The sequence below is a fragment of the Ailuropoda melanoleuca genome, chromosome 1 (assembly GCF_002007445.2).
Source record: "Ailuropoda melanoleuca isolate Jingjing chromosome 1, ASM200744v2, whole genome shotgun sequence".
NCBI classification, from domain to species: domain Eukaryota; kingdom Metazoa; phylum Chordata; class Mammalia; order Carnivora; family Ursidae; genus Ailuropoda; species Ailuropoda melanoleuca.
The window spans coordinates 80,421,251-80,445,446 of record NC_048218.1 but is presented as its reverse complement, the minus strand read 5'-3'; the positions used below and the strand labels follow the sequence as shown (position 1 = coordinate 80,445,446).

The 24,196-nt window shown below is 40.0% G+C and overlaps 1 protein-coding gene, 1 long non-coding RNA gene and 3 other non-coding genes across 6 annotated transcripts in view; 4 read left to right on the top strand and 1 right to left on the bottom strand.

The window, feature by feature from the left end:
* The first annotated feature begins 1,559 nt into the window (after positions 1 to 1,559).
* LOC109489062 lies at positions 1,560 to 15,510 on the top strand. 2 transcript variants are annotated; one of them, XR_002141993.2, is made up of 7 exons: positions 1,560 to 1,764; positions 5,074 to 5,259; positions 11,535 to 11,647; positions 11,891 to 12,014; positions 12,438 to 12,503; positions 12,770 to 12,851; positions 14,844 to 15,510. It is a non-coding gene; the product is annotated as an uncharacterized LOC109489062 (long non-coding RNA). The 2 variants fall into 2 exon arrangements; XR_002141994.2 differs by lacking the exon at positions 12,438 to 12,503.
* On the top strand, positions 12,066 to 12,244 carry LOC117795600. Its single transcript, XR_004619677.1, has one exon. It is a non-coding gene; the product is annotated as a small nucleolar RNA SNORA81 (small nucleolar RNA).
* On the top strand, positions 12,572 to 12,702 carry LOC117795529. Its single transcript, XR_004619591.1, has one exon. It is a non-coding gene; the product is annotated as a small nucleolar RNA SNORA63 (small nucleolar RNA).
* On the top strand, positions 12,883 to 13,017 carry LOC117795539. The gene has a single exon (XR_004619600.1). It is a non-coding gene; the product is annotated as a small nucleolar RNA SNORA4 (small nucleolar RNA).
* A 340-nt stretch (positions 15,511 to 15,850) lies between the features above and the next one.
* The window catches only part of KLHL6 (kelch like family member 6), an 82,438-nt gene continuing 74,092 nt past the window's right edge, over positions 15,851 to 24,196 (bottom strand). The window contains exon 7 of the mRNA XM_011220347.3: positions 15,851 to 16,013. Coding sequence (XP_011218649.2) covers positions 16,000 to 16,013 — 14 coding nt within the window. The 3' untranslated portion in view covers positions 15,851 to 15,999. The remainder of the gene's footprint in view (positions 16,014 to 24,196) is intronic.

The following is a 24,196-nucleotide window of genomic DNA, read 5'->3' as shown; positions in this document are numbered from 1 at the left end:
CTATTAATTTTTTGCTTCTGTAATTATTTCCCCTTATTTTAATTTTGATTTTACTTCCTCTGTCTAGGCAATTGTCTTTTCTATTGTTATTTTTTCATATCCTATATTTATTAGTATTCCCATTTCTATTTTCTAATTTATGAATCGCTTCTTTTATCCTTCCACACAACAACCCACCAAATGGGTGTTTATAGCAGTTATAATTGTCAAAATCGGAAGCAACCAAGATGTCCTTCGGTAGGTGAATGAATAGGTAAACTGCGGTGCATCCAGTTTACATTGTTAATATTCCATTAACAATGGAATATTATTCAGCACTAGAAAGAAATGAACTACCAAGCCACAAAAAGACATGGGGGAAACTTAAATGCATATTGCTATGTGAACGTAGTAATCTGAAAGAAGTGATTACTTAGTTAAAGCAGTAAACTGCTACTGTACGATTCCAACTATATGACATTCTGGAAAAGGCAAAACTATAGACACATTTAAAAAGATCAGTGGTTGCCAGGGGCTATATTGGAGAGAGGAATTAGTAGGCAGAACACAGAGGATTTTTAGGGCAGTAAAACTACTCTTTATGATATTACAATGGTGGACATATATCGCTAAAAATTCGTCTGAACTCATAAAAGTACAACACCAGGAATGAACTCAGACACAAGCTATAGACTTTAAGTGACAACGATGTGTCAGTGTAGGTTCATCTATTGTAACAAATGTATCACTCTGGTGGGGGATGTTGATAATGGGGAAGGCTGTGCATGGGTGGGGACGGGGGTACATGGGAAACCTCGGTGTCCTCTGCTCAATTTTGCTATGAACCTAAAACCGCTGGAAAAAAGTCTACAGACTTGCAACTAGAAAATGAGTACGTTCTGGAGGTCTAATGGCCAGCATAGTGACTATAGTCAACAACACTCTATTACATATTTCGAAGTTGTTGAGAGACTAGATTTTAAATGTTCTCACTATGCACAAAAAAGAATTTTGTGACTTGACAGAGGTGTTAGCTAACACTATGGTGGTAATCATACTGCAATATATATAAATGTATCTAATCACATTGTACACCTTAAACAATGTGACAGGTCATTTATATTTCAATTTTTAAAAAATACCATTATAGAAAAAAATCAAGTGTATTTAAAAATTGTGTAATTTCGGTTTGAGATGATTAGGAGGGCTTTCTTAATATATGTTTTTCACATTCTTGAAAACATAAAGTTTTGTCTTCTTAGCCCACATCCTTTATATTCTAAGACAGCTCCCTTCCCTTCTTCCCCTCAGAGCCTATAAAAATTAAAGATCATGGAGGATTCCTCGCCCTGGAGCCCACGAGAAAGAAAGAACCCCACGGACCACAGGAGGGCACATCTGATACCCAAGGGCCTAAGAAGACTGAGGGCAGAGCCCACACCTCCCAGCAGGCGGACAACCTAAAGGGCAGAGAAACCGATTGGCCGATCGCCACCACTGAAGCCCTGCCCTGTTCTTTGATTGGCTTTAGCGGTGACGCCCCCTCCCGAATTCCTTGCTTGGATTGGTCTATTTCTTGCTTCTGACCTGGACGGTGGCCAGAGGAGGACAAGAGACTTCCAGACAGAATGGAGGGATGATTTGGGTGACCTGTGAAACGCAGTCGCACATCTACAAGCAACCGGGCTCCCGGAACGTGGCGGCGGCCTCGGTGGTCTCGACGTTGCTGATGGCGACTGAGTGGAACCGGTGGGAGGGCTTCCCGAGCCCGCTACTGCGGCCGAGGTGAGCGTTGCGGTCCGGCTCAGGGGAGGGGAAGGCTTGGCCTGGGCGGGGGGGCGGGGTGAGAAATGAGGAGGGGGAGGAGGACCAAGGCAAAGAATCTGCGAGACCAGGTTTCTGCTTTCAGTCCCACCCCCGAAAGGGAGTCGTCTTACACCCAGCCCTTCCCTCTCCTCCTCCTCCCTGTGTTCACCCTTCAGCCCGCCGTCTGCCTCAGTTTCTCTGGGGGGGTGGTGGTGCGGATGGAGGACAGTGGAGCTGGGCTTGTCATTCTCCATGCTTCCCTGGCCATAGAGTTGCCAAATTTGGCAATAAAAATAAAGGAGGAGGGGGGCCTGGGGGGCTCAGTCGGTTAAGCTTCTGCCTTTTGCTCAGATCATCATCCCCCGTCTGGGGATGGAGTCCCGGGTGGGGTTTGCTTCTGCTCCTCCCCCCAACTCATGCGCTCCGCTCTCTCGCTCTCTCTCGCTCTCTCTCTCAAATAAATAATAAAATCTTTTTTAAAAAATACAAGATAATAGTAAAATTTAAATTTCAGATAAACAACAAATAACTTTTGAGTATAAATATGTCCCCAATGTAAAGAGAAATTTAAATGTAAAACATTATTTGTTATTGGTCTGAAATCGAACTGGGTGTGTTGTTCTTTATCTGGCAACCCTGGACTAGAATAACACTTGTACACCTCCTATTTACAGCATGCTTCCACAGCAGTCCCTATGTGGGGAATGTTGTTGTAATCCATGTTCTGATGCAACCCAAAGAGACTTGCCCAGGGTTATGCAACTGGTGGGTAATGAGGCCAGGACACCTTAACAACCCATTTCAGTTCTGCTGTCCTTGTCAGGAGAAAACTCCTGGGGAGTTCTTTCTTATTGTTGGAATAAATGCGGTTAACAAAAGCAAACTTAACTTTCCGAGGGCTGAAGAGTTAGTTCTCCTCTATAACNCGAGGGCTGAAGAGTTAGTTCTCCTCTATAACATTTACTTTATATCTTAGGGAAGAAATAACTGTATTAAACTTTCAAGGATTATAGCTCTGTGACGATGGAAGTATATTTTATAATTAATAAACAATATCATATCATTTGGCTTTCGTGTCAGCGGACAAGGTTATATTTGTATGTATTGCAAGAGATCCATACATCACTGTGAAGGTAGGGATTAAGGCAGTAGATCCTACAGAGGCTGAGAGCTCAAATTCTGGAATGAAACACACCTGGGTTCAAAACCTAGTGCCACCACTTTGATGGCAGTAGGCAAATTACATAATCTCTCTGGGTCCCGGTTTCCTTTACTTTAAAATAAAGATGATAATAATTGTATACACTTCATAGGATTGTCAAGTGCCTGGAATATCAAAAGTAATTAGTTTTAGCTATTATTAGCTATTACATTTGACTCTTAGTAAGTGTGAATCTTTGGCATACCAAATGACTCTATAATTAATTTTTAAATTTTAAATTTTTATTTTAAGTTTTAAAAAGCCAAGTAATTAAAAATACTATGGATATTTGAGTTTCAGTGAAAAGAAATGTACTGTTCAATAATGGTTAAGACAATATTTTAGATTGTAGTATACCAATTTTACCAAGTCAAATATCCGTAAGCTGGGCTTATAAAATATTTATCAGTCTCATTCATTGTTCCCCATGCATAATTTTTTATTCTATTTTTATTTGCACTATTATTTTTTTTAAGACTCTATTTACTTATTTGACAGAGAGAGAGACAGCCAGTGAGAGAGGGAACACAAGAAGGGGGAGTGGGAGAGGAAGAAGCAGGCTCCCAGGGGAGGAGCCTGATGTGGGGTTCCATGCCAGAACGCCGGGATCACGCCTGAGCCGAAGGCAGATGCTTAATGACTGAGCCACCCAAGTGCCTCTGCATTATGTTTCAAACAGAAGAAATATTACCAACCACCACGGGAGAGAAAATAACTACAGGGGGAAAGGTAAAGCTAGATAATGGGTTTACAGTCAGTGGTTGTTTATAGTAAGGTAGACTTAATATGTTTTAAAAACCGAAGGTCAAGCCTTGTAGAATTTTATATTTCTTTGCATATTGCTTTATTTCCTTAGTGTTTACAGTATTAAAATAGTTTACTTGCAGCGGCACCGGGGTGACTTAGTTGGTTAAGGTCCAACTCTTGATTTTGGCTCAGGTCATAATCTCAGGGTTGTTAGATCGAGCCCTGCATAAAGCTCTGCTACTGAGCGTGGAGCCTGCATAAAATTCTCTCTCCCTCTCCCTCTGCTCCCCCCCACCACGTGCCTATGTTCTCTCTCACACGCCCTCTTTCTCTAAAACAAGACAAAACAAAAGAGTTTACTTGCAGACTATTCCCTAAAATTCCTCCTGGGAATTTTTTGGAGTTTTTCTTCAAAAAACAACAAAACCTTTCCACCACCTATGGGGGAATGTGGAATTACAAAGATTGAAGTTCTAATCTTAGCAACTACTGTTTATTACCCAAGTGATTGTAAACAAGTCACTTATCATATCTGATCCTTGATTATTTGTAAAATCATAACAAAAACTTGTTTCTGCACCCCCAAGGTTTATAAATGCTGTCAGTTATTACTAGCTATTTGTCCACCAGAGAAAACTGCAACCATGGATGAATCCAACTATTTGTCTTCTTTGTGCCTACATCAAGCTTCCTAGAAGAGCTGGAGAAACTTGGGCACTGAGAAGACTTGGTACTAAAGAAATTCATGGTGGGGTGCCTGGGTGGCGCAGTCGTTAAGCGTCTGCCTTCAGCTCAGGGTGTGATCCCGGCGTTCCAAGATCAAGTCCCACATCAGGCTCCTCCGCTGGGAGCCTGCTTCTTCCTCTCCCACTCCCCTGCTGTGTTCCCTCTCTCGCTGGCTGTCTCTCTCTGTCAAATAAATTTTTTTTAAAAATTAAAAAAAAAAAAAAAGAAATTCATGGTAGTCAACTTGACCTGGGCATTCAGCACTGCTCAGCACCTGGGCATTCAGCACTTGGGCATTCAGCACCTCATTCTTTCAATTTATGCAATTGCTGTATCAGATTCTCCACTTTTTTCAAACCTCTGACATCCCTTACAAGCCGTTCTCAGCAAATAATCTCAGTGTTAAGAAGGAAATAGAATACCTGAGTTCTGAGGTTCCTGCCAGCAAACATTAGTGTTTCCATCCCACTGCCAATGTCGTCCTTGTCATATCGTGGTTCAGTTTGGAGTCCCATAGTCCCATGGTAGTTTAATAGAGCTCAGACTCTCAAGCATTTTTCCTGAAAATTATATTCTCCATTCATTAGGGACTGTGTTGTGCTTGCTCTTCCTAGATTGTGGCTTCTTACTCCACCTGTCAGGCCACCCAGAATTTGAGGCTGGAAATCACACACATCATTCAGCAACACAATGATCAGTTTTCTCTCTGAGGGCTTCAGCTGGAGAAATTTCCTGCCGGGAAGTTCATCCTCAAGGAGAAAGCTGGGACCAGTGCTTTCAAAAGTCAGACATGACATAAGGTATGGAATGCTTTTCTATTTCCTTGGTTATCATGTTTCATGAAGCCTCATTTAAACCTGCTTTTCTTTCTTTGACAGCATTTTCTGCAGATATGTTTTATTATCAAGTAGAGCTGTGCACTCATGAAGGCCAAATATAACTTAACTATTCCCCTAATGATATAGAAATGGGTCTCTCACCCACACACTAGCTCTTCCTGCACCCTGTGCTGATCCTTTCCAATGTAATTTTGCTCAGTCCTCTTTATGGTTCATTTAGCTGTGTCCTCCATATCTGCAGTCGCTTCTTTGGACACTGGGACTAGAGATAGAGCTGTGCCCCAGTGGACCCTGGCTGGCTGGCTCATGGTTTCTCCTTCTAAATCACACCCTGGACACTCAGATGCCCTTGAGTTCCCATGATTTACNCTCTTCCTGCACCCTGTGCTGATCCTTTCCAATGTTATTTTGCTCAGTCCTCTTTATGGTTCATTTAGCTGTGTCCTCCATATCTGCAGTCGCTTCTTTGGACACTGGGACTAGAGATAGAGCTGTGCCCCAGTGGACCCTGGCTGGCTGGCTCATGGTTTCTCCTTCTAAATCACACCCTGGACACTCAGATGCCCTTGAGTTCCCATGATTTACTGTTGAGTTATTTCCTCTTCTCTTTATCGTCCTCTGATTGAGGTGTTGGTTTACCTAGAGACTTAAGCACCCCATAGAATCATGGATCCAAGCATAGGAAGGACCATGACAGATACTCATCCTGGCTGCTGCATACATGTGTTACACCCCCAACCCCACCACTTAGCATTCTCACGAAATTGTTGCCCAGCCTCTTTCTAACACTTCAGGAAGCTGGAAATCCATCACTTCCTGAAAGTAGCTTAGTACAATTTCAGTCAGCTGTCCATTAGAAAGTTCTTCCCTCTAAATGGAGCCAAAATATATGCTTTCCCAAATAGCCCTCATAATTTTTACCCAGGTTAATTTTGATCTTTGGGCCACAAGAAAAAAATCTTATCTGGCCATCCCTTTTATATTTAAAATTGTTAATTTCCAGAATCATTTAGTAAATTCTCATTGAATGCTTTTTGTGTCATCTCTCATCTTCTTCTAGTAAATGAAAACACATCTACATATTTCTCACAAGAGATTCTTGGGCTTGAACAAACTTCACTTTACCTTCCTCTTTTTAAAATTAATAATTGGCACAGATAGGAGCTTCAGATTAAATTACTTAAATTTAGCGGAGCTCGAGCTCCTGGATAAATCAAAGACCTCATGCTCAAATGTCTGCAGGATGCTAGCTCAGCAACGTAAGTGAGTAAAAAAGCCTGTTGTAAGAAAAATAAGGAGAGGTAAAGATCCAGTGATGTGCAATGCATATGCCCATGTAAAGCAGGCAGCCACTCATTAGTTGCCACCAGAGAATAAGGAACAGGGTTACAATCTACTGCTTTTTCAAGTGAAGATGGAAATTTGGATTTGCATCTGAAATTTCCTCAGAAAGCATCTAATTCAGATTTAAAACACTGTGCAAAACAAAGAAAACAAACAAGCTGCCAGTTTAAGACCTCTGTTGTTTCTCTTCTGTAAATTATGTTAGTAGGCTTGATATTCAATTTTGAATTTTTAGTAACTTTTAATTTGAAATTATTTTGGACTTATAGAAATAAGTTACAAAAGTGGACAAAAATTCCAATATTCTTTACCTAGATTTTCAAGTGTTACTATTTATAACATGTTTATTTTATTCCCTGTATATAAATACAATTCCACATATCATATACTCACATGATTTTTTTCTGAAGCATTNAAATGTTAGTAGGCTTGATATTCAATTTTGAATTTTTAGTAACTTTTAATTTGAAATTATTTTGGACTTATAGANAAAATCTCATCTGGCCATCCCTTTTATATTTAAAATTGTTAATTTCCAGAATCATTTAGTAAATTCTCATTGAATGCTTTTTGTGTCATCTCTCATCTTCTTCTAGTAAATGAAAACACATCTACATATTTCTCACAAGAGATTCTTGGGCTTGAACAAACTTCACTTTACCTTCCTCTTTTTAAAATTAATAATTGGCACAGATAGGAGCTTCAGATTAAATTACTTAAATTTAGCGGAGCTCGAGCTCCTGGATAAATCAAAGACCTCATGCTCAAATGTCTGCAGGATGCTAGCTCAGCAACGTAAGTGAGTAAAAAAGCCTGTTGTAAGAAAAATAAGGAGAGGTAAAGATCCAGTGATGTGCAATGCATATGCCCATGTAAAGCAGGCAGCCACTCATTAGTTGCCACCAGAGAATAAGGAACAGGGTTACAATCTACTGCTTTTTCAAGTGAAGATGGAAATTTGGATTTGCATCTGAAATTTCCTCAGAAAGCATCTAATTCAGATTTAAAACACTGTGCAAAACAAAGAAAACAAACAAGCTGCCAGTTTAAGACCTCTGTTGTTTCTCTTCTGTAAATTATGTTAGTAGGCTTGATATTCAATTTTGAATTTTTAGTAACTTTTAATTTGAAATTATTTTGGACTTATAGAAATAAGTTACAAAAGTGGACAAAAATTCCAATATTCTTTACCTAGATTTTCAAGTGTTACTATTTATAACACGTTTATTTTATTCCCTGTATATAAATACAATTCCACATATCATATACTCACATGATTTTTTTCTGAAGCATTTGGCAGTAAATTACTGACATTATGCCTCTTTACCCCTTAATATTTCAGTGTGTGTTTCTAGAAATAAGGGCATTGTCTTACATCATAACACAATNTCTTTGGGCCACAAGAAAAAAATCTCATCTGGCCATCCCTTTTATATTTAAAATTGTTAATTTCCAGAATCATTTAGTAAATTCTCATTGAATGCTTTTTGTGTCATCTCTCATCTTCTTCTAGTAAATGAAAACACATCTACATATTTCTCACAAGAGATTCTTGGGCTTGAACAAACTTCACTTTACCTTCCTCTTTTTAAAATTAATAATTGGCACAGATAGGAGCTTCAGATTAAATTACTTAAATTTAGCGGAGCTCGAGCTCCTGGATAAATCAAAGACCTCATGCTCAAATGTCTGCAGGATGCTAGCTCAGCAACGTAAGTGAGTAAAAAAGCCTGTTGTAAGAAAAATAAGGAGAGGTAAAGATCCAGTGATGTGCAATGCATATGCCCATGTAAAGCAGGCAGCCACTCATTAGTTGCCACCAGAGAATAAGGAACAGGGTTACAATCTACTGCTTTTTCAAGTGAAGATGGAAATTTGGATTTGCATCTGAAATTTCCTCAGAAAGCATCTAATTCAGATTTAAAACACTGTGCAAAACAAAGAAAACAAACAAGCTGCCAGTTTAAGACCTCTGTTGTTTCTCTTCTGTAAATTATAAATGTTAGTAGGCTTGATATTCAATTTTGAATTTTTAGTAACTTTTAATTTGAAATTATTTTGGACTTATAGAAAAGTTACAAAAGTGGACAAAAATTCCAATATTCTTTACCTAGATTTTCAAGTGTTACTATTTATAACATGTTTATTTTATTCCCTGTATATAAATACAATTCCACATATCATATACTCACATGATTTTTTTCTGAAGCATTTGGCAGTAAATTACTGACATTATGCCTCTTTACCCCTTAATATTTCAGTGTGTGTTTCTAGAAATAAGGGCATTGTCTTACATCATAACACAATTATCAAACTAAAAAAATAACAGAGATGCAATGTTGTTTAATCTAGAGACCTTATTCAGATTTCATCAATTGTCTACACAATGAACGTTTTACCAAAAAAAGAAGAAAAATGGTATGTTTACTGGTCCAGAATCTCATACAGGATCACATGCTGGATTTAGTTTTTATATCTCTTTGGCCTCCTTCATTCTGGAACAGCTCCTCAGTCTTTGTCTTTCATGATTTTAATAGGTTAGGTGATGAAGTGGTTTTGGTATTCATGAGTGTATCCATAATAGAGATCTCTGCATGTACTAAAAATACATGAGTAGAGGATGGTGCCAATCATTGAGAATGGAGGCCAGTTTTTTTTATAGAATATCCCTCCATTGTGGGGTTTTATTTCCCCCCAACACTTCTTCACAAATAGATTCAGGCTATCCATTTGGGGAAGAAATACCACAGAAGTGATGTGTTTGTCTCAGTGCATCATATCAAGAGCCTGGTCAAGCTGCACCCTCAAGCATGTGTTGTCCTGGAAGTGGCTCAATCCCACAGAACTCTGAGATCAGTGTAGTCAGTCTGTGGGGTTGTCCTTACCAGCAGGCCAGCACTACGTATACACAGTCTTTGCTTAATGGCTGTCTGCTAGGGAAACAAAACCTCAGATACTTCAGATTTTACAAAAGTGAAGAATAGCTTAAGATTTGGTGTAAAGTGGCCCATTCAGAACCATCTTTTTAATTACTTTCCATTTGCAAGCCTAGAGTTTTTGTTTCAAATTAAACAGGAACTAGGTTTGCAGATACGATTTGCAGGGCTCTATCTCACTAGACTAAGAAACTAAAGCTTTCTTTTTTGGGGGGTAGACAGAATCCATGCACTTTGTGTTATTCTTGTTAAGTCAAAACACGATTTTGTGGCATGTAAACCGAATGATCTGTAGTTAATTGGGAATCTTTGTAGTTTGTGGTATATCTGTTGCGTGCTTTCTGTTTTCAAAGCTTGTTGCTATTAGCCATGGAATAAAGCTTTTCTTAACAAAGCTGTAGGCTTTATGAAGATCAAGGCTGTATGTCATAGTTTCCTATGGAAAGATTTAGTTTTTCTTTAATTTTTTAAAATTAACATATAATTATTATTCGTTTCAGGGGTACAGGTCTGTGATTTATCAGTCTTATATAATACCCAGTGCACATTACAACACTTATCTGCCCCAATGTCCATCACCCAGTTACCCCATCCCCCCATCCTCCTTTAAAGTAAGTGATAATCAGCGAATACATAACAGAACAATTTGCCTACTTGTATGTTTCCCTACTTATATGTCCTACACATAGAAGCATAATACAGGAAGTGTTTGTCTGGGTTCTTTGATTATCTAACTGGTATCTCTGGGAAGCTGAGGATCCCAAGTTTGTAAAGGCACAAAAATCTAATTAAAAATGAGACACTGAAAGGGATTTTATCGTGAAGCAGTTTGATAATTCTGTGTTGTAAGCTTTGAAGTGATACGGTCTTAGCCTGCTTAAAAGCTATTTGCAGACCAGAATCTGAAACTAAGTATGAGCAGTTCAGCATTTAGCCGTGTGCTTTGGAAATTGCTTGGTAGAGCCTGTTTTTCTACAACATAATAATTTAAGCTTTGACTCTAAGATCCAAACGGCAGTCCTGGCACTTGACTACTATATGGAAACAACTTGTCATGCCTGCATTGTGGAAATGGTGTTCAAAATGAAATGCACAGCATACAAGCTGAAACAGCACTTATAGTTGTTGGTATTTCAGGGAGAACATTCGATGATACGTTAAATACAAGATATCTTTGTAAGTGTCACCATGTTTTCTCGAGGGCATTTTTAGAGTAGTGATATTTGAGGTATGGAGGGAAAATAATTAGCCTGTTTAAACCATTTCCATGCCTGAATACTTAGACACAATACTAGGACTTTCCTTTAATAAACTTTATATTTTAGAACAGTTTTAGGTTCACAGAAAAATTGAGAAGATAGTTCAGAAAGTTCTCATATACCTTGTTACCAGTTTCCCATATTATCAACATCTTACATTAATATGGTACATTTGTCGAAATTAATGAACCAACCGACCTTGATACAATATTATGAACTGAAGTCCAGAATTTACTCTGATTTCCTTAGTTTTTACCTAATGTCCTTTTTCTGTTCCAGGATCCCACCCAGGATATCACATTACATTTAATTGTCATGTCTCTTTAAGCTTCCCTTGGCTGTGACAGTTTCTCAACTTTTCCGTGGTTTTGATGACCTTGACAGTTTTTAGGAGTTAGATATTGGTCAGATATTTAGTAGGATGTCCTTGTATTGGAATTTGATGTTTTTCTCAAGATTAGACTGGGGTTATGGGTTTTTTGAGGGGGAGACCACAGAGGTAAAGTGCCATTTCATCTCATCATATTAAAGATTATTACTGTTGATGTTGACCTTGGTATCCTGGCTGAGGTTCTGTTCGTTAGGTTTCCCAGGTAAAGTTACTCTCCTCACACCCCTCTTCCATACTGTATAGTCTTCAGAAGGGAGTCTCCATGCACAACCCACACTTAAATAAGACTTTTGTTTGTTTGTTTAGCTTTCCAAAATGGATCAAGATGAATGTTTTGGATGAAGCAGATATAAATGCTGAGTCTAGGGATTAAAGGTCAAATCCACAAGATTTACCAGAAAGTAAATACAAGTATTCAGGTATGCACATGATTCGTCTATAGCTGGCGGGTTGGGTTACTTGTTACGATATAGCTGTGAAGTGCTATATTGTCCTTCCCCCTGCTGAAAGCAACTGTTTCCTACAATCTCTGTCTAGCTCAATTCTATAGTAAGACAGGGACGCTTGGTCTCAAACATTATTCCTCTATTATTATTATGAAAACTGTTATATCTGCTTAATTGATATGTCAACATAATTAGTCATCCATATTTTTTTTTAAGGTTGGGTTGCTTTCTTCCTTAATGACAATCAATATGTTGGAAGTTATCAAGAAGTTCAGATTCTGATGAAGAAGGAAGAATTGACCCATGAAACAGTCAATCTTTTATAATATTTTTGAAAAGGGTAATGTTTTTCTTACTGATATACATAAAGATTATGGCCATAATTTGTTTAACCTTCTTACTTAAGCTCTGTACTAAAATTGCAGAAACTAGTATCATGTCTTCATATTTGTAATGAAGCTAGCAGACTAAACACAAGAAGAAAAATAACTATACCAGATAGTGGAAAAACTGAGATGAACCTCTTTCTTAAGTCCAGCGTGCTTTGTTCTAAGATTTGGGATGATAATATCTGTATTTAGGCAGAATTAATAGAATGAATTTTTAACTGGTCCTTTCCAATGGTTGGATGAGAGTTAGAAATCAAATGGTTTTTTATTCCAACTCTGATAGGAATTATCATTATTCTCTCTGAAATACTGGAGAGAAGAAAATTGTATGCTCCTTGTGTCAAATGACAGACACACATGCTGTTCTTTTTCAGAACACAGCACAAAGGGTAGACTGGCTTCTGAGAAAATGCGTGCCAGGAATTTCAGTATCTGATGTGGTAAGAGTAATTTTACCCTAGTATTGCTAGTTAAGATACAGTTAACATCTAATTTCTTTAATAAACTGATGCAGGATCTAGTTACAGTGTAGCTGCAAAGTGCTGCCTTGTCTTTGCCCCCTGCTCAAAATAAAACTGTTACCTTTCTAGCCCTGTCTGCCGTGGTGCTTAGCAGCCAGGGATGCATGGTCTCAGACATGTTTACCAAGTTGAACTCTGACTTGATGAATGACTCTTAAGAATTAAGGCTTATTAATATTTTGCAGGTGGTGACAGAAAGAAAGAGACATTACCAAGAAGGAATTCAGATAAGGGACAAACCACATTTTGATTACTACCAACTTACTGGTATTTCAATTTCTTATTTAGTCGTATTTATCTACCACAAGCTGGTTTTGAGGGGAAGATTTTTAGCAGTCGTGGTCAGCCCTAGCTGTGTGGGGGAATGAAGACCACACCCCACAGTGAGCTGTATGATTTATGTGTGGTTCATTACTATTTTATGGCCCGGAAGATGTGCAGCCGTTGCTTTTTGAATCAGAATTTTAATGTCTACTATCATAACCTCGGGCTCGTGATTTTTATGAACAACTCGTATCCATGGTTATAAACTGCGATCTGCCCCCTACTTGTGAAAACTATGTTCTCAGCTGATATTTGTCATCTTCATTGAGTATTTGCTTTTATTCCAGTGAAATAAATGTATGTATTGTTGTTGAAGTGTGATTTTGTTAGCCAGATAACCTTTAAAATCAGGTGTATGAATGAGGAAAATAATCTTATCACCTAGTAACATGTTAAGATGTATTTAAATTCTACTTGGGAAGATTCATGGTGGATCAGAACATAGTGGGAAAACAAATGTGAAATGTATCCCAGACTTTGGATTTTGTACAATTGATATTCAAAGGAGAAATCAATAATGCTATTAGACCTGGTTGCCTTAGCTTACACACAAGACTTTTTTTTTTTTTGTCCTGTTATTCATATCTCATGCTTCCTTGATGATTCTTCCATAATTAGGATTTTGTTAGCATTTTCTGGTGGAAATTTACATTGACCCTGGCCTAGGTATAGTGGTTTTATTACTAAATAAATTGAATTATGTCTTGCTACTAATGTAAAAAGAACTTTGATTCAAGAAATATAGTAGTCAACACAAATAGATGACAAGGCAGTGTTCCGAAATGGCATTGGCCTGATTTAGGACATGGTTTCATGAGTGAAACAGCATATCGTTTGGTTAAAGAGTGATTCAGTATTTCCTTATTTGTTTTTCTCTTGTCCTGCTTATTTGATCTTTTAAATTGCTCCAGCCAAGACATTTTTGATTGGCCATATTATCTGTTTTAGCAGAGAGCTGCGGTAGTAAATATATCCTAGCCATTTGTGTTACAGTGTATGAGGTAAACTGAGCAGAAAGCAGTGATAAAAATATGGGTTACCATAACAGATTTTTGGAGCTTCCTTACACATATACACTGGAAAAAGTTTTAAGTCCTAGACCAAGTCTGTCTTTCTTCAGTGATAGAAATGTTCTGTATCTTGGGGCACCTGGGTGGCTCAGTCAGTTAAGTGCCTGGCTTCAGCTTAGATCAAAATCACAGGGTCCTGGGATCAAGCCCCACATCGGGCTCTCCACTCAGCAGGGAACCTGCTTCTGTCTCTCCCTCTGCGATCTCTCTCACTCTTGCTGTCTCTCAAATAAATAAATTAAATATTTATTAAAAAAAAAAATATTCTATATCTGTTCTGCCCAACAAAGAAGTGACAGGCCACCATGTGGCTATTGAAATGTGGTTAATGCAACTGATTAACTGTGTTTTCTATTTTTTTTATTTTAATTTCAATATCCACATGTGGATAGTGGCTATTATACTGGACAACATAGTCCAAACAATAGCCAACATTCCAAAGTTTATATTTGCAGTTGATAGTTCCAAAAGTGTGTCAAAATCAATTATGTAATTGTTGTTGTTTGTTTGTTTAGTCCCTGTGTTTACATCTGTCCCAGGCCAACAACTGCTCTTAGATGGCCCTCTTGGGGACGGGCTTTAATTTCACTGCCACAAACACAATATTGCCATCTGTTTTATAAGTAATAATGCTTAAGATGCTTGATAGAATCTGATTTTGCAGCCAAAGGAATCCTTTTGCACTAACTACAAAAGAAACCTTTCCTTTTTCTCTAAATATTGCGATTACCATTAGTTAGAAGCACTTTACATACAATCCTGGCAAATAAACAGCCGCTGATAGTTAATAAGTAGCTCATATTATTAGTAGTTCATGTCGTCTTTGGTAAACAATATTCTGATTAATAATTTTTCTTCTGTTCAGAATTGGAAGTGGAGGTCGGTTTGGGAGGAAAGCTGTGGCCATAAACATTGAAGAAGAGGAGCAGATTCTTTGTGACATTGAGCCTTTGTACAACACCACAGGAGAGGGAGTGCCAATGAATGTGGCTCACAGCACTCACTCTTGTGGACGAGGTGATAACAATGTGCATTGTGCCTTTTTCTTTAGGAATATTTGAAGCTCGTCTCAAAGGTCATAAGGGATCAGAAATACAGATTTTGATAGCAATGCTACTCTTACTCATGAGCTCATATGAGGAAGGTCATTGGCTTTATCTTCTTTAGAATTAGAATACTGGAGTTGGATATGAAAGTGGGATTGTAAAAATCATTCTTAGAAGTTTATTTCCTAGTTCTATAAAAATGGTTATATTGAGTGTTCTCTGTCATCTAATACTATACTTGTGGACTGGACAATATGTGCTGTATAAAAGGAGCCAATTCTGTTAAATTAGTGTATCTGCTTATTGTATAGTCATTAGACTGAATAGAACTTGGAAATGATTTTTTTTTTTAAGTATTTGAGTTCTTTTTGTTTGGTATTGTGTTTGTATTCAATAAAACATTTTATTAGTGGTAAGTGTGCACTGGAGACTTTTTAAAAAGATTTTATTTATTTATTTGAGAGAGAGAGAGAGCATGAGCGGGGGGAGGGGCAGAGGGAGAGGGAGAAGCACACTCCCAACTGAGCACAGAGCCTGACAAGGGGATCGATCCCAAGACCCCGATATCATGACCTGAGCTGAAGTCAGACGCTCAACAGACTGAGCCACCCAGGCGCCCTGCACTGGAGCCTTTTGCTAAGCACCAGCAAGAATCATATCCTAGGGCTGAATCCCAGAAAAACTGCCATATTGCATATTGAATACTCAATATATTATAATAAAGAATATTTTTCTTTAAAGTTGTTTGGTCCTTATTCCTTAAAGAATTATACTTTTTGCCATAATTCTGTATTTTCCAAGGAAGAAGATAAAACAACATTCTGTGATAAATATTTATTCTAGTGACAAAATTACGTGCAAAGGGTACAGCCATGTGGCTTTTCATGAAGAGTTGTCATAGTTCCGAGTAGCTGCTGTCTGGCCGTGGCCCAAAGACTCGTCAGTCGGTCAACTGCAGAAGTTCATCAGCAACATCTAAGCATTAACTGCTTCATTGACAAAAAACAAGTATTAGAACGTAAGATTTCTCTTTCTGGTGTGGCAGACATTTCCTGGTATATACAAAGTAGCTACTTAACAGCAAGATTTTCTATGTCAATAAACTAATTACTCAGTAAAGTTCTTTTTCCCATAGCAATACCATAGAGTCGCAATGATAGGCCCTATTAGGGAAGGATTGGCACTGAGTTTGATCCTCGCTTCTTCTTACTCACAAATTACTTACTGAGCAATCTTTATGTTTACCACAGATTGAAATTTTTCAGAAGAACCACTGACAGGCAGTGAACATTCCACCCGTTGTTTTGATTGGTATCAGACAGAAAAGACTATGGTGGTGAATTTCTAGATGAAATAATAGCCCCCATTCTTTCTCAGTCCTAGTACTGTTGCTTGTTAAACTTTCATAAAACCGCTGCTGAGACAAATAAGACAAATGCTTGAATCCCTGGAAATATCAGATTAATTAAAAGTCACATCACTGTCTTCAAGAAGTAAATGTGTAAAAGGAAATCCTAAATAATGAGAAGCAAGGGATGACATTTCCCTGATGTTCACTCCCTATGAAGACTAGAAGGCTGGGGGCGGGGAATGGCATAAAGATGGGACAAAAACAAACAAACATAACTTGCATTTGGAAAAGGTATAACTACAAAATTTACTAGAAGGCCTCCCTTTCCCTGTCTCATAATGTGGATTTTATTTAGGGTCATAGTCATCTGTTATCTCCATCCAAGGACACCTTTGATTACTTTCTTGAACTCTTCCACACTCCTCTCTCCCGCTCATCCTCCTCTGTACCTGGCCCTCTGCTGTCCTCTTCACACTGCCTTTTGGCTTCCTGTGTGCTCTTCCAAGCATCAGACGGACTGCTCCCTGAATGTTTTCAGTTCCATGACTCTGAAACTTCCATATGTTCAAAACCAAATTTTCTGTCTTTCTTCAGGGTACTTATCCCAATACCTTTAACTTCCTTCTCTTATCTGGACTTTGGCAGTGATTGCCAAACTTGTTTCCCTGCCCTTGGTCTTGCTTTATCCAATCCATTTACCACTCAGCCCCCAGGATGATCTCATAAAAATATATAAGTTATTCAGTGGCTTTTCTTTTGCCTCGGGATAAATTTTAAAGTACAAGGCTTCCCTGCTTTGGGTGCCATATTTAAAACGTCATCACCAAACCCGAGGTCATCTAGATTTTCTCCTATGTTATCTTCTTGGAGTTTTATACTTCTGTGTTTTGCATTTAGGTCTGTGGTTCATTTTGAGTTTCTTTTAGTGAAGGGTTTAAGGTCTGCCTGTGGTCGATTTTTTTCCATGTGATGTCCAGTTGTTTCAGCACATTTGTTGAAAAGCCTATCTTTCCTCTATTGTATCGCCTTTGCTCCTTTGTTAAAGATCCCATAAAGCAGTAACCTGCTGAGATTTTTATGGGATTGCATTAAATTTATAAATCAAATTGGGAAGAATTAACATCTTTTACAATATGGAGTCTCCCTACTCATGAACATGAAATATCCCTGTTTATGTGTTACTTTGATCTCTTTGATCAGAGTTCTGAAGTTTTCCTCATATAGATCTTATACATATTCTCTTAAATTTATACCTAAGTATTTCATTTTGGGGGCACTAATGTAAATGGTATTGTGTTTTCAGTTTTAAATTCCACTTATTCACCACTGGTATACGAGAAAGCAATTGCCTTTTGTGTATTAATCTTCTGTACTACAACCCTCCGTAATTGCTTATTAGTTCCAAGGGTTTTTTTGTCGTTGATTTTTTCAGATTTTCTACATATATGATTAAGTCATTTGGAACAAAGACAGTTTATATCTTCCTTCCCAATCTGTATACATTTCATTTCTTTTTCTTGTCTTACAGATTACCTAGGACTTTCGGTATGATATCGAAAAGAAGTAATGAGATTTTTTTAAGCGTTCTATAATGCTATGAACGGGCCTTGGTCTTTTTTTTTTTTTTTGAGACTTTATTTATTTGTATGTTTGTTTATTTATTTGACAGAGAGAGAGAGAGAGAGAGAGAGGGAACACAAGCAGGGGGAGTGGGAGAGGGAGAAGCAAAGCTTCCTGCAGAGCAGGGAGGCCTTTGCAGGGCTCCATCCCAGGACCCTGGGATCCTGACCTGGGGTCTTTCATCCATTTTGAATTTATCTTTGTGCATGATGTAGGAAAGCGGTCCAGTTTCTTTCTTTTGCATGTTGCTGTCCCATTTTCCCAATATTTGTTGAAGAGAGTGTCCTTTTCCATTGATATTCTTTCTTGCTTTGTCAAAGATTAATTGACCATATAGTTGTGGGTTTATTTCTGAGTTTTTTATTCCAGTCCATTGATCTATTTGTCTGTTTCTGTGCCAGTACCATTACAGCTTTGTAATATAACTTGAAGTCTGGAATTATGATGCCTCCAGCTTTGCTTTTCTTTTTCAAGATTACTTTGGCTATTTGGGATCTTTTGCAGTTCCCTACAAATTTTAGGAATATGTTTGTTCTAGTTCTGTGAAAAATGCTATTGGTATTTTGATAGAAATTGCATTAAATGTATAGATTGCTTTGGGTAGTAAAGACATTTTAACAATATTTGTTCTTCCAATCCATGAGCATGGAATGTCTCTTCTTTGTGTCGTCTTCGATTTCTTTCATCAGAAAGAGAAATTAATGAAATAATCCCGTTTGCAATTGTACCAAAAATAGTAAGATACTTAGGAATAAACCTAGCCAAAAAAGTGAAAGACTTGTACTCTGAGAACTATAAAACACTGGTGGTTATTAAATTCCTTAATCCAACTGTATGTATCCTTTCACCTTGCATTAAAATAAAACAGTCAGGGGGGTGCCTGGGTAGCGTAGTCGTTAAGCGTCTGCCTTAGGCTCAGGGCGTGATCCCGGCGTTCCGAGATCAAGTCTCACATCGGGCTCCTCCGCTGGGAGCCTGCTTCTTCCTCTTCCTTTCCGACTCCCCTGCTGTGTTCCCTCTCTCGCTGGCTGTCTCTGTCACATAAATAAATAAAATCTTTAAAAAAAAAACAAAACACAGGGACACCTGGGTGGCTCAATCCGTTAAGCGGCTGCCTTCGGCTCAGGTCATGATTCCAGGGTCCTGGGATCCAGTTGTGTGTGGGGCTCCCTGCTCAGTGGGGAGGCTGCTCCTCCCTCTCCCTCTGCCCCCTCCTTCTGTTTGTGCTCTCTCTCTCTCTCTCTCTCAAATGAATTTAAAAAAAAAGTCTTAAAAAAAAAAAAAGAAACAGTCACTTAGCCTTGTTTTAAAGTAATGTCTGTGTCATGCTGGCTTTGGTATGGTCGTTGTTGTCATTTTATTACCTGAACTCTTAGCCAATATTGTCACAACATTCAGAGTGTTAACATTAAACAAGCACTACTGCCGCACAAAGGCCAGTCGAAGATGGACTGTCAGCACCAACCCTTAGGACACACTGAGGTTGCGTACTTGCGTCGCATCACTTAGAGTACTACACAGATGGGTGCTGGATTACTGAGTACTGCAGATCATGACTGCCAACATCAGCAACCCCAGCACTGGGAGATCATCTAAGCTGTAGCCATTCGACACTAAAGACAGTGTTGCTTTTGGGCCACTTGGGGGCTGCCGTCTGGACTTAACACATTTTTCCCAACCTTCAGCACACATTGTCTAAAGCTGGGATTTTTCATGTACTAGGGTAGGAGTTTCCTAGAATGCAGGACTTTTTATGTTAACTCAACAGTCCTGTGCAAGTAAGAACAGCAGAAAGCGTTAGGGGTCCCCAGAAAAAGAATGTGGAAAAACGGCTTTCCTGACACAGGAGAAGTCATTTCAGGCCCCCAGCTATTTTCCACACTCTGTGCCCTGCCGGCCCAAGAACACTTCCAGCAGAACTTCCTAGGAGTTGTCAGAATTACAAAGCAATGCAAAAACCTCAGCAGTTAAGGATTTTAAAGAAACCAAGGGAATGCAAAGCTAACAGCTTACCCCACCGGGAAATAGCCCAACCACATCAGAGACCGTAAATCAGTGATAAAAACTTCCAATGCTGTTTCAAAAGTAAGCAAGGCCCTGCATTCCTTACCCAAGATAAAAAGCCCAAGACTCCCACCAGTTTATACCAGCTCTCAGAGCTTGGCCTTAACCCCTTCCCCTAGTCTGACACTTAGCCCTGCCTCATTATAATGTTAAAGTCTCTGCCCGAGGAGGAACACAAGTTTCATAACAGACCACTGCATACATGTAGAGGCATGTTTTCTAAATACACTTGTGCAACCTTGCAGGCCATGAGAAAGCTCCCCTTTCTAAATATTCATCCTAAACCCTAAATAAAAGGAATCCACTCCCCCTTGCTTAGGGAGTCATGGCTTTGGAAGTTATTCCCCATGTTCTTATTTGCTGGAAATAAAATGTCCTTTGTGTGACAACTCCCCCCAGGGGTGTAGTCTCTATCTGTAACTCACCAAAGAGCCAATTCACGTTAGTTCAGTTGAGATCACCCACCTCAGGTCAGGGTTGTTAGGAAGTTTAAAACACACACACACACACACACACACACACACACACACACACACCCCGGGGGCGCCTGGGTGGCACAGCGGTTAAGCGTCTGCCTTCGGCTCAGGGCGTGATCCTGGCGTTAGGGGATCGAGTCCCACATCAGGCTCCTCCGCTAGGAGCCTGCTTCTTCCTCTCCCACTCCCCCTGCTTGTGTTCCCTGTCTCACTGGCTGTCTCTATCTCTGTCAAATAAATAAAATCTTTAAAAAAAAAAACAAAACAAAAAAACCCACCCCCCCACCCCTGCCCAAGTCCTCAGCAGCTTGAATAGTTTCGCCGACATTTACATAAACTAGAATTAAACCCTGCTGATAGTACTGATCTGATGAGGGGAAGACTAGGAAAGGTGAACTATTCTTTCTTGGACCCAGCTCTGTAACTGGCCAGTGTGACTTCGTTCCTTGGTGAGCTGAACGGCACCAGGCTGCGCTGTCGTACAAAGAAAACTTTATTTGCAGCAAATAAGGTGATCATGAGAAATAGCTTCCAAAGCCATGCCTCCCCGAGCAAGGGTGGATGGGTTCCTTTTATTTAGGGTTAAGATGGATATTTACATAGGGACTCCTTACCATCTTATGTAGAGGTGGGCATAAGATCACGCATGAGCCTGAAGGAAACGTGCGTACACATACACTGTATGTTATGTAAATAAGGCCTGTGCTCCTCCTTGGGTGCAGATTTTAATATTATAATGAAATAAAGGTAGTTGTTGGTCATTCTAGAGGTCACTCCACCGTGCATCTGCACAGGCACAAGTCAGGGTTAAGCTCAAACTGGTCTGGGTGGTCTGGGCCCACCAGAGGGGGTTCTCCTCTGAGCAGTCACTATCACTAGAGGGCAGTTCCTCTTTCCATTTGCCCTGTGTTAAGAGATTAGCTAGAAAGAAGAGCTTAAGAATAAATGTGGGACAAAGGTTGGTGAGTAAAAGCAGGTGGACATAAAGGTCGGTTATTAGAGTCTAGCTGGTGACAGCTTTTCTTTTATAACAAAAGAACACCCGAACTCCTCCAAATTGAACACAGTCACTAGGTGGCATTGCCCAACCAGAAGCAAAATGCACCTCCATGGTCTAAACTCGTTCATTACAACCAAACCGTGTTGCCCACCAGCCCCGGCTTTGCTGATGGGTGCCACGCACATGCAACCGACACCTGCTCTTCCAGGTCACACAGAGTCTAAAGCTCATCTAAAGCACATCTTCTAGCTTCTGTCTTCCAACGTGCAGGGGAGGGGGCTGCGGAGAAACCCACAGGCCTGCCCGACCTGGAGAAAGAAAATGCTGGGCCTGCCAGGAAACAAAGGAGCCAGATAATGCCCGTGAGCTCAGTAACCATCCCCACCAGAACGCTGTGCCTGCAGCTTCCTTTGTGTGCACAAATGGGCAGTTCAGGGACCAGGCCACAGGCTGCGAGCTCCAGGGCTACCCCGTTTGGGGCCGGGTTCGTTGTGTAACCTCGGGCAACCCTCCCTGCACTCTGATTTGGTGACTTCATCTGCAGATCGGGGGTGAATGTCAATGTATTGTTACTGCGGGGATGTAAAAATTACAGATGATTTCAGAGTCTGCTGGAAGTAGGAAACAGGAAAGACCACAGGAGAGAACAGGACAAAGAACATCTTGGAGGGAAATATGCAAATATTTGGAATATAACCTCATGTTTGTGTTTGCACTGGAGACAGATTTATTTCTTCTTTTTTAATAGGCGATAGTGGTCAGAGGGATAAAGAAGAGAAGAGGAGAGTAAAGGAATATTGAGAAGCAGCTGGCAGACCCTACTCCAAGTCTGGGAGCTGTGCTTCACAGCTATGCAAAAAATACTTCTTCACAAGAGAGTTCTTTAACTTTTTCTGGACTAAGCTGGTTTACTACAGTCACTTCTCATTAATTCCACCTCACCCCTGCTGGTAACTCATTTCTTTGTTAAGTCTACTTTTTGATCCTAAAATACAGGCAGAACCAACCGTATTCATTGAAATTGTAATTAAGGTGATGAGGTCTGCATTTTAATTGACATTAAACCACCACAGTTTCCAGTATTTCAATTCCCCCTGTATTTGAGTATTTTCTATGTAAGTACTTATACCAGGCACAAAGGAAAATAGTAAAGTAATAGTGTCTTCCATCTCGAAGTATTGGAGACAACCAGTTGGATTCAAAACAAAATGTCAGAAAACCGGCCCCTCACAGTCAGGTTCAGACAGCCAGTCAGCTGGAACTGGGCCATCCCCACAGCAGCCCCCATGGGTGTGGTGGGGGAGCGCCTGGGAGCAGAGATCCGCGCTGCTTGGATGAGTCACAGGATTTCAGAAGAGCCTGAGGATCCATGGGATCCAGGTGGTCTCAGGAGGAAGTGCGATCATTGTTTCAAATAAAATTGTCTCAGATAAAATGAGACCTTAGTTAAAGTGGTGGAAACAGATTTTATCCGGTAACTACTGTCAGCAGGGAAAAGAGCTGAGCCCATTCTGATCTGTGCAGAGCTGAGTGTTTTCATTTTCTTTTATTTTTTTCTGATTTATATATTTTAGAGAGAGAGAGTGAGAGTGGGGGAAGAGGAAGAGAGGGAGAGAGAATCCTCAAGGAGACTCCCCACTGAGGCAGAGCCCCACTTGAGCTGCATCCCACCACCCCAAGATCATGACTTGAGCTGAAACCAACAGCCAGCTGCTCAATGGACTCTGCCACCCAGAGGCCCCTTGACTGGTGTTTTTAAAGGGAGGCTGAGAGAGTAGGGAGGGGACATGGGTGGGGGCCCAAGCAGATGCAGGGAATCAAGAAGTGAGTAAGTGTGGGTTAGTGAATCGCGATTAGCCCAGCTGCATCTGCTGGCTGGCAATCACGAGTTAGGATCCTGTTCTCCCACAGGGACCCACAGACAGAGGTCCTGTCCTTCCTGATGACTGCATTTCAGAGGAATGTCTTTCAGGTCCTTGAGAAAGACACTCCCGGGTTGTAGGAGATACATATATATCTCAAAGGAACAGAGGAAAAATTCACAACTGTAAGCTTATTTTAGTAAAAGCTCCAAGAAAGGGTCAGGGATCAATCTTCAGGTCTTGGTTGGAACAAACAATACATTCCTTGAGTTTTTTCAGATAGGAACTCAAAGGAGGGCTGGCTCCTCACAAGGATGCAGCCTTGGGGTTCCAGAAGCCATGGTAGTGTTAAGTCTTAGTGTGGGTCGTTATGTGCGGAGAGTTCTCTGCAGTTCTCACAGGAAAGGCCAGGAAAGAATTGCAGTACGGCAAATACTTGAGATACAGGCATGTATTTGAAAGCCGGGAGGTCGGGGCCTGCTTATGGGGGACCTTGAAAATGAGGCAGGGGAGTCGGTGTGTGCCGAGGGCAGCAAGAAGTCACACAAGTTTCGGTTTTTTGTTTTTAATGATAAGTGCCTTGTCAATATGTACTAAGCACTACAAGTTTCGGTTTTTTGTTTTTAATGATAAGTGCCTTGTCAATATGTACTAAGCACTACGTAAAAGGGACTAATCTGGTGGTGGCACGCAGGATGGATGTGGGATGCCTGGAGATAGGGCCCCCTGCTCCATCGGGGGCCTCACGCTGATGCAGAATGAGGCCAGGAGGGCCTAGTCTAGGGTGGGGGAAGTGAGG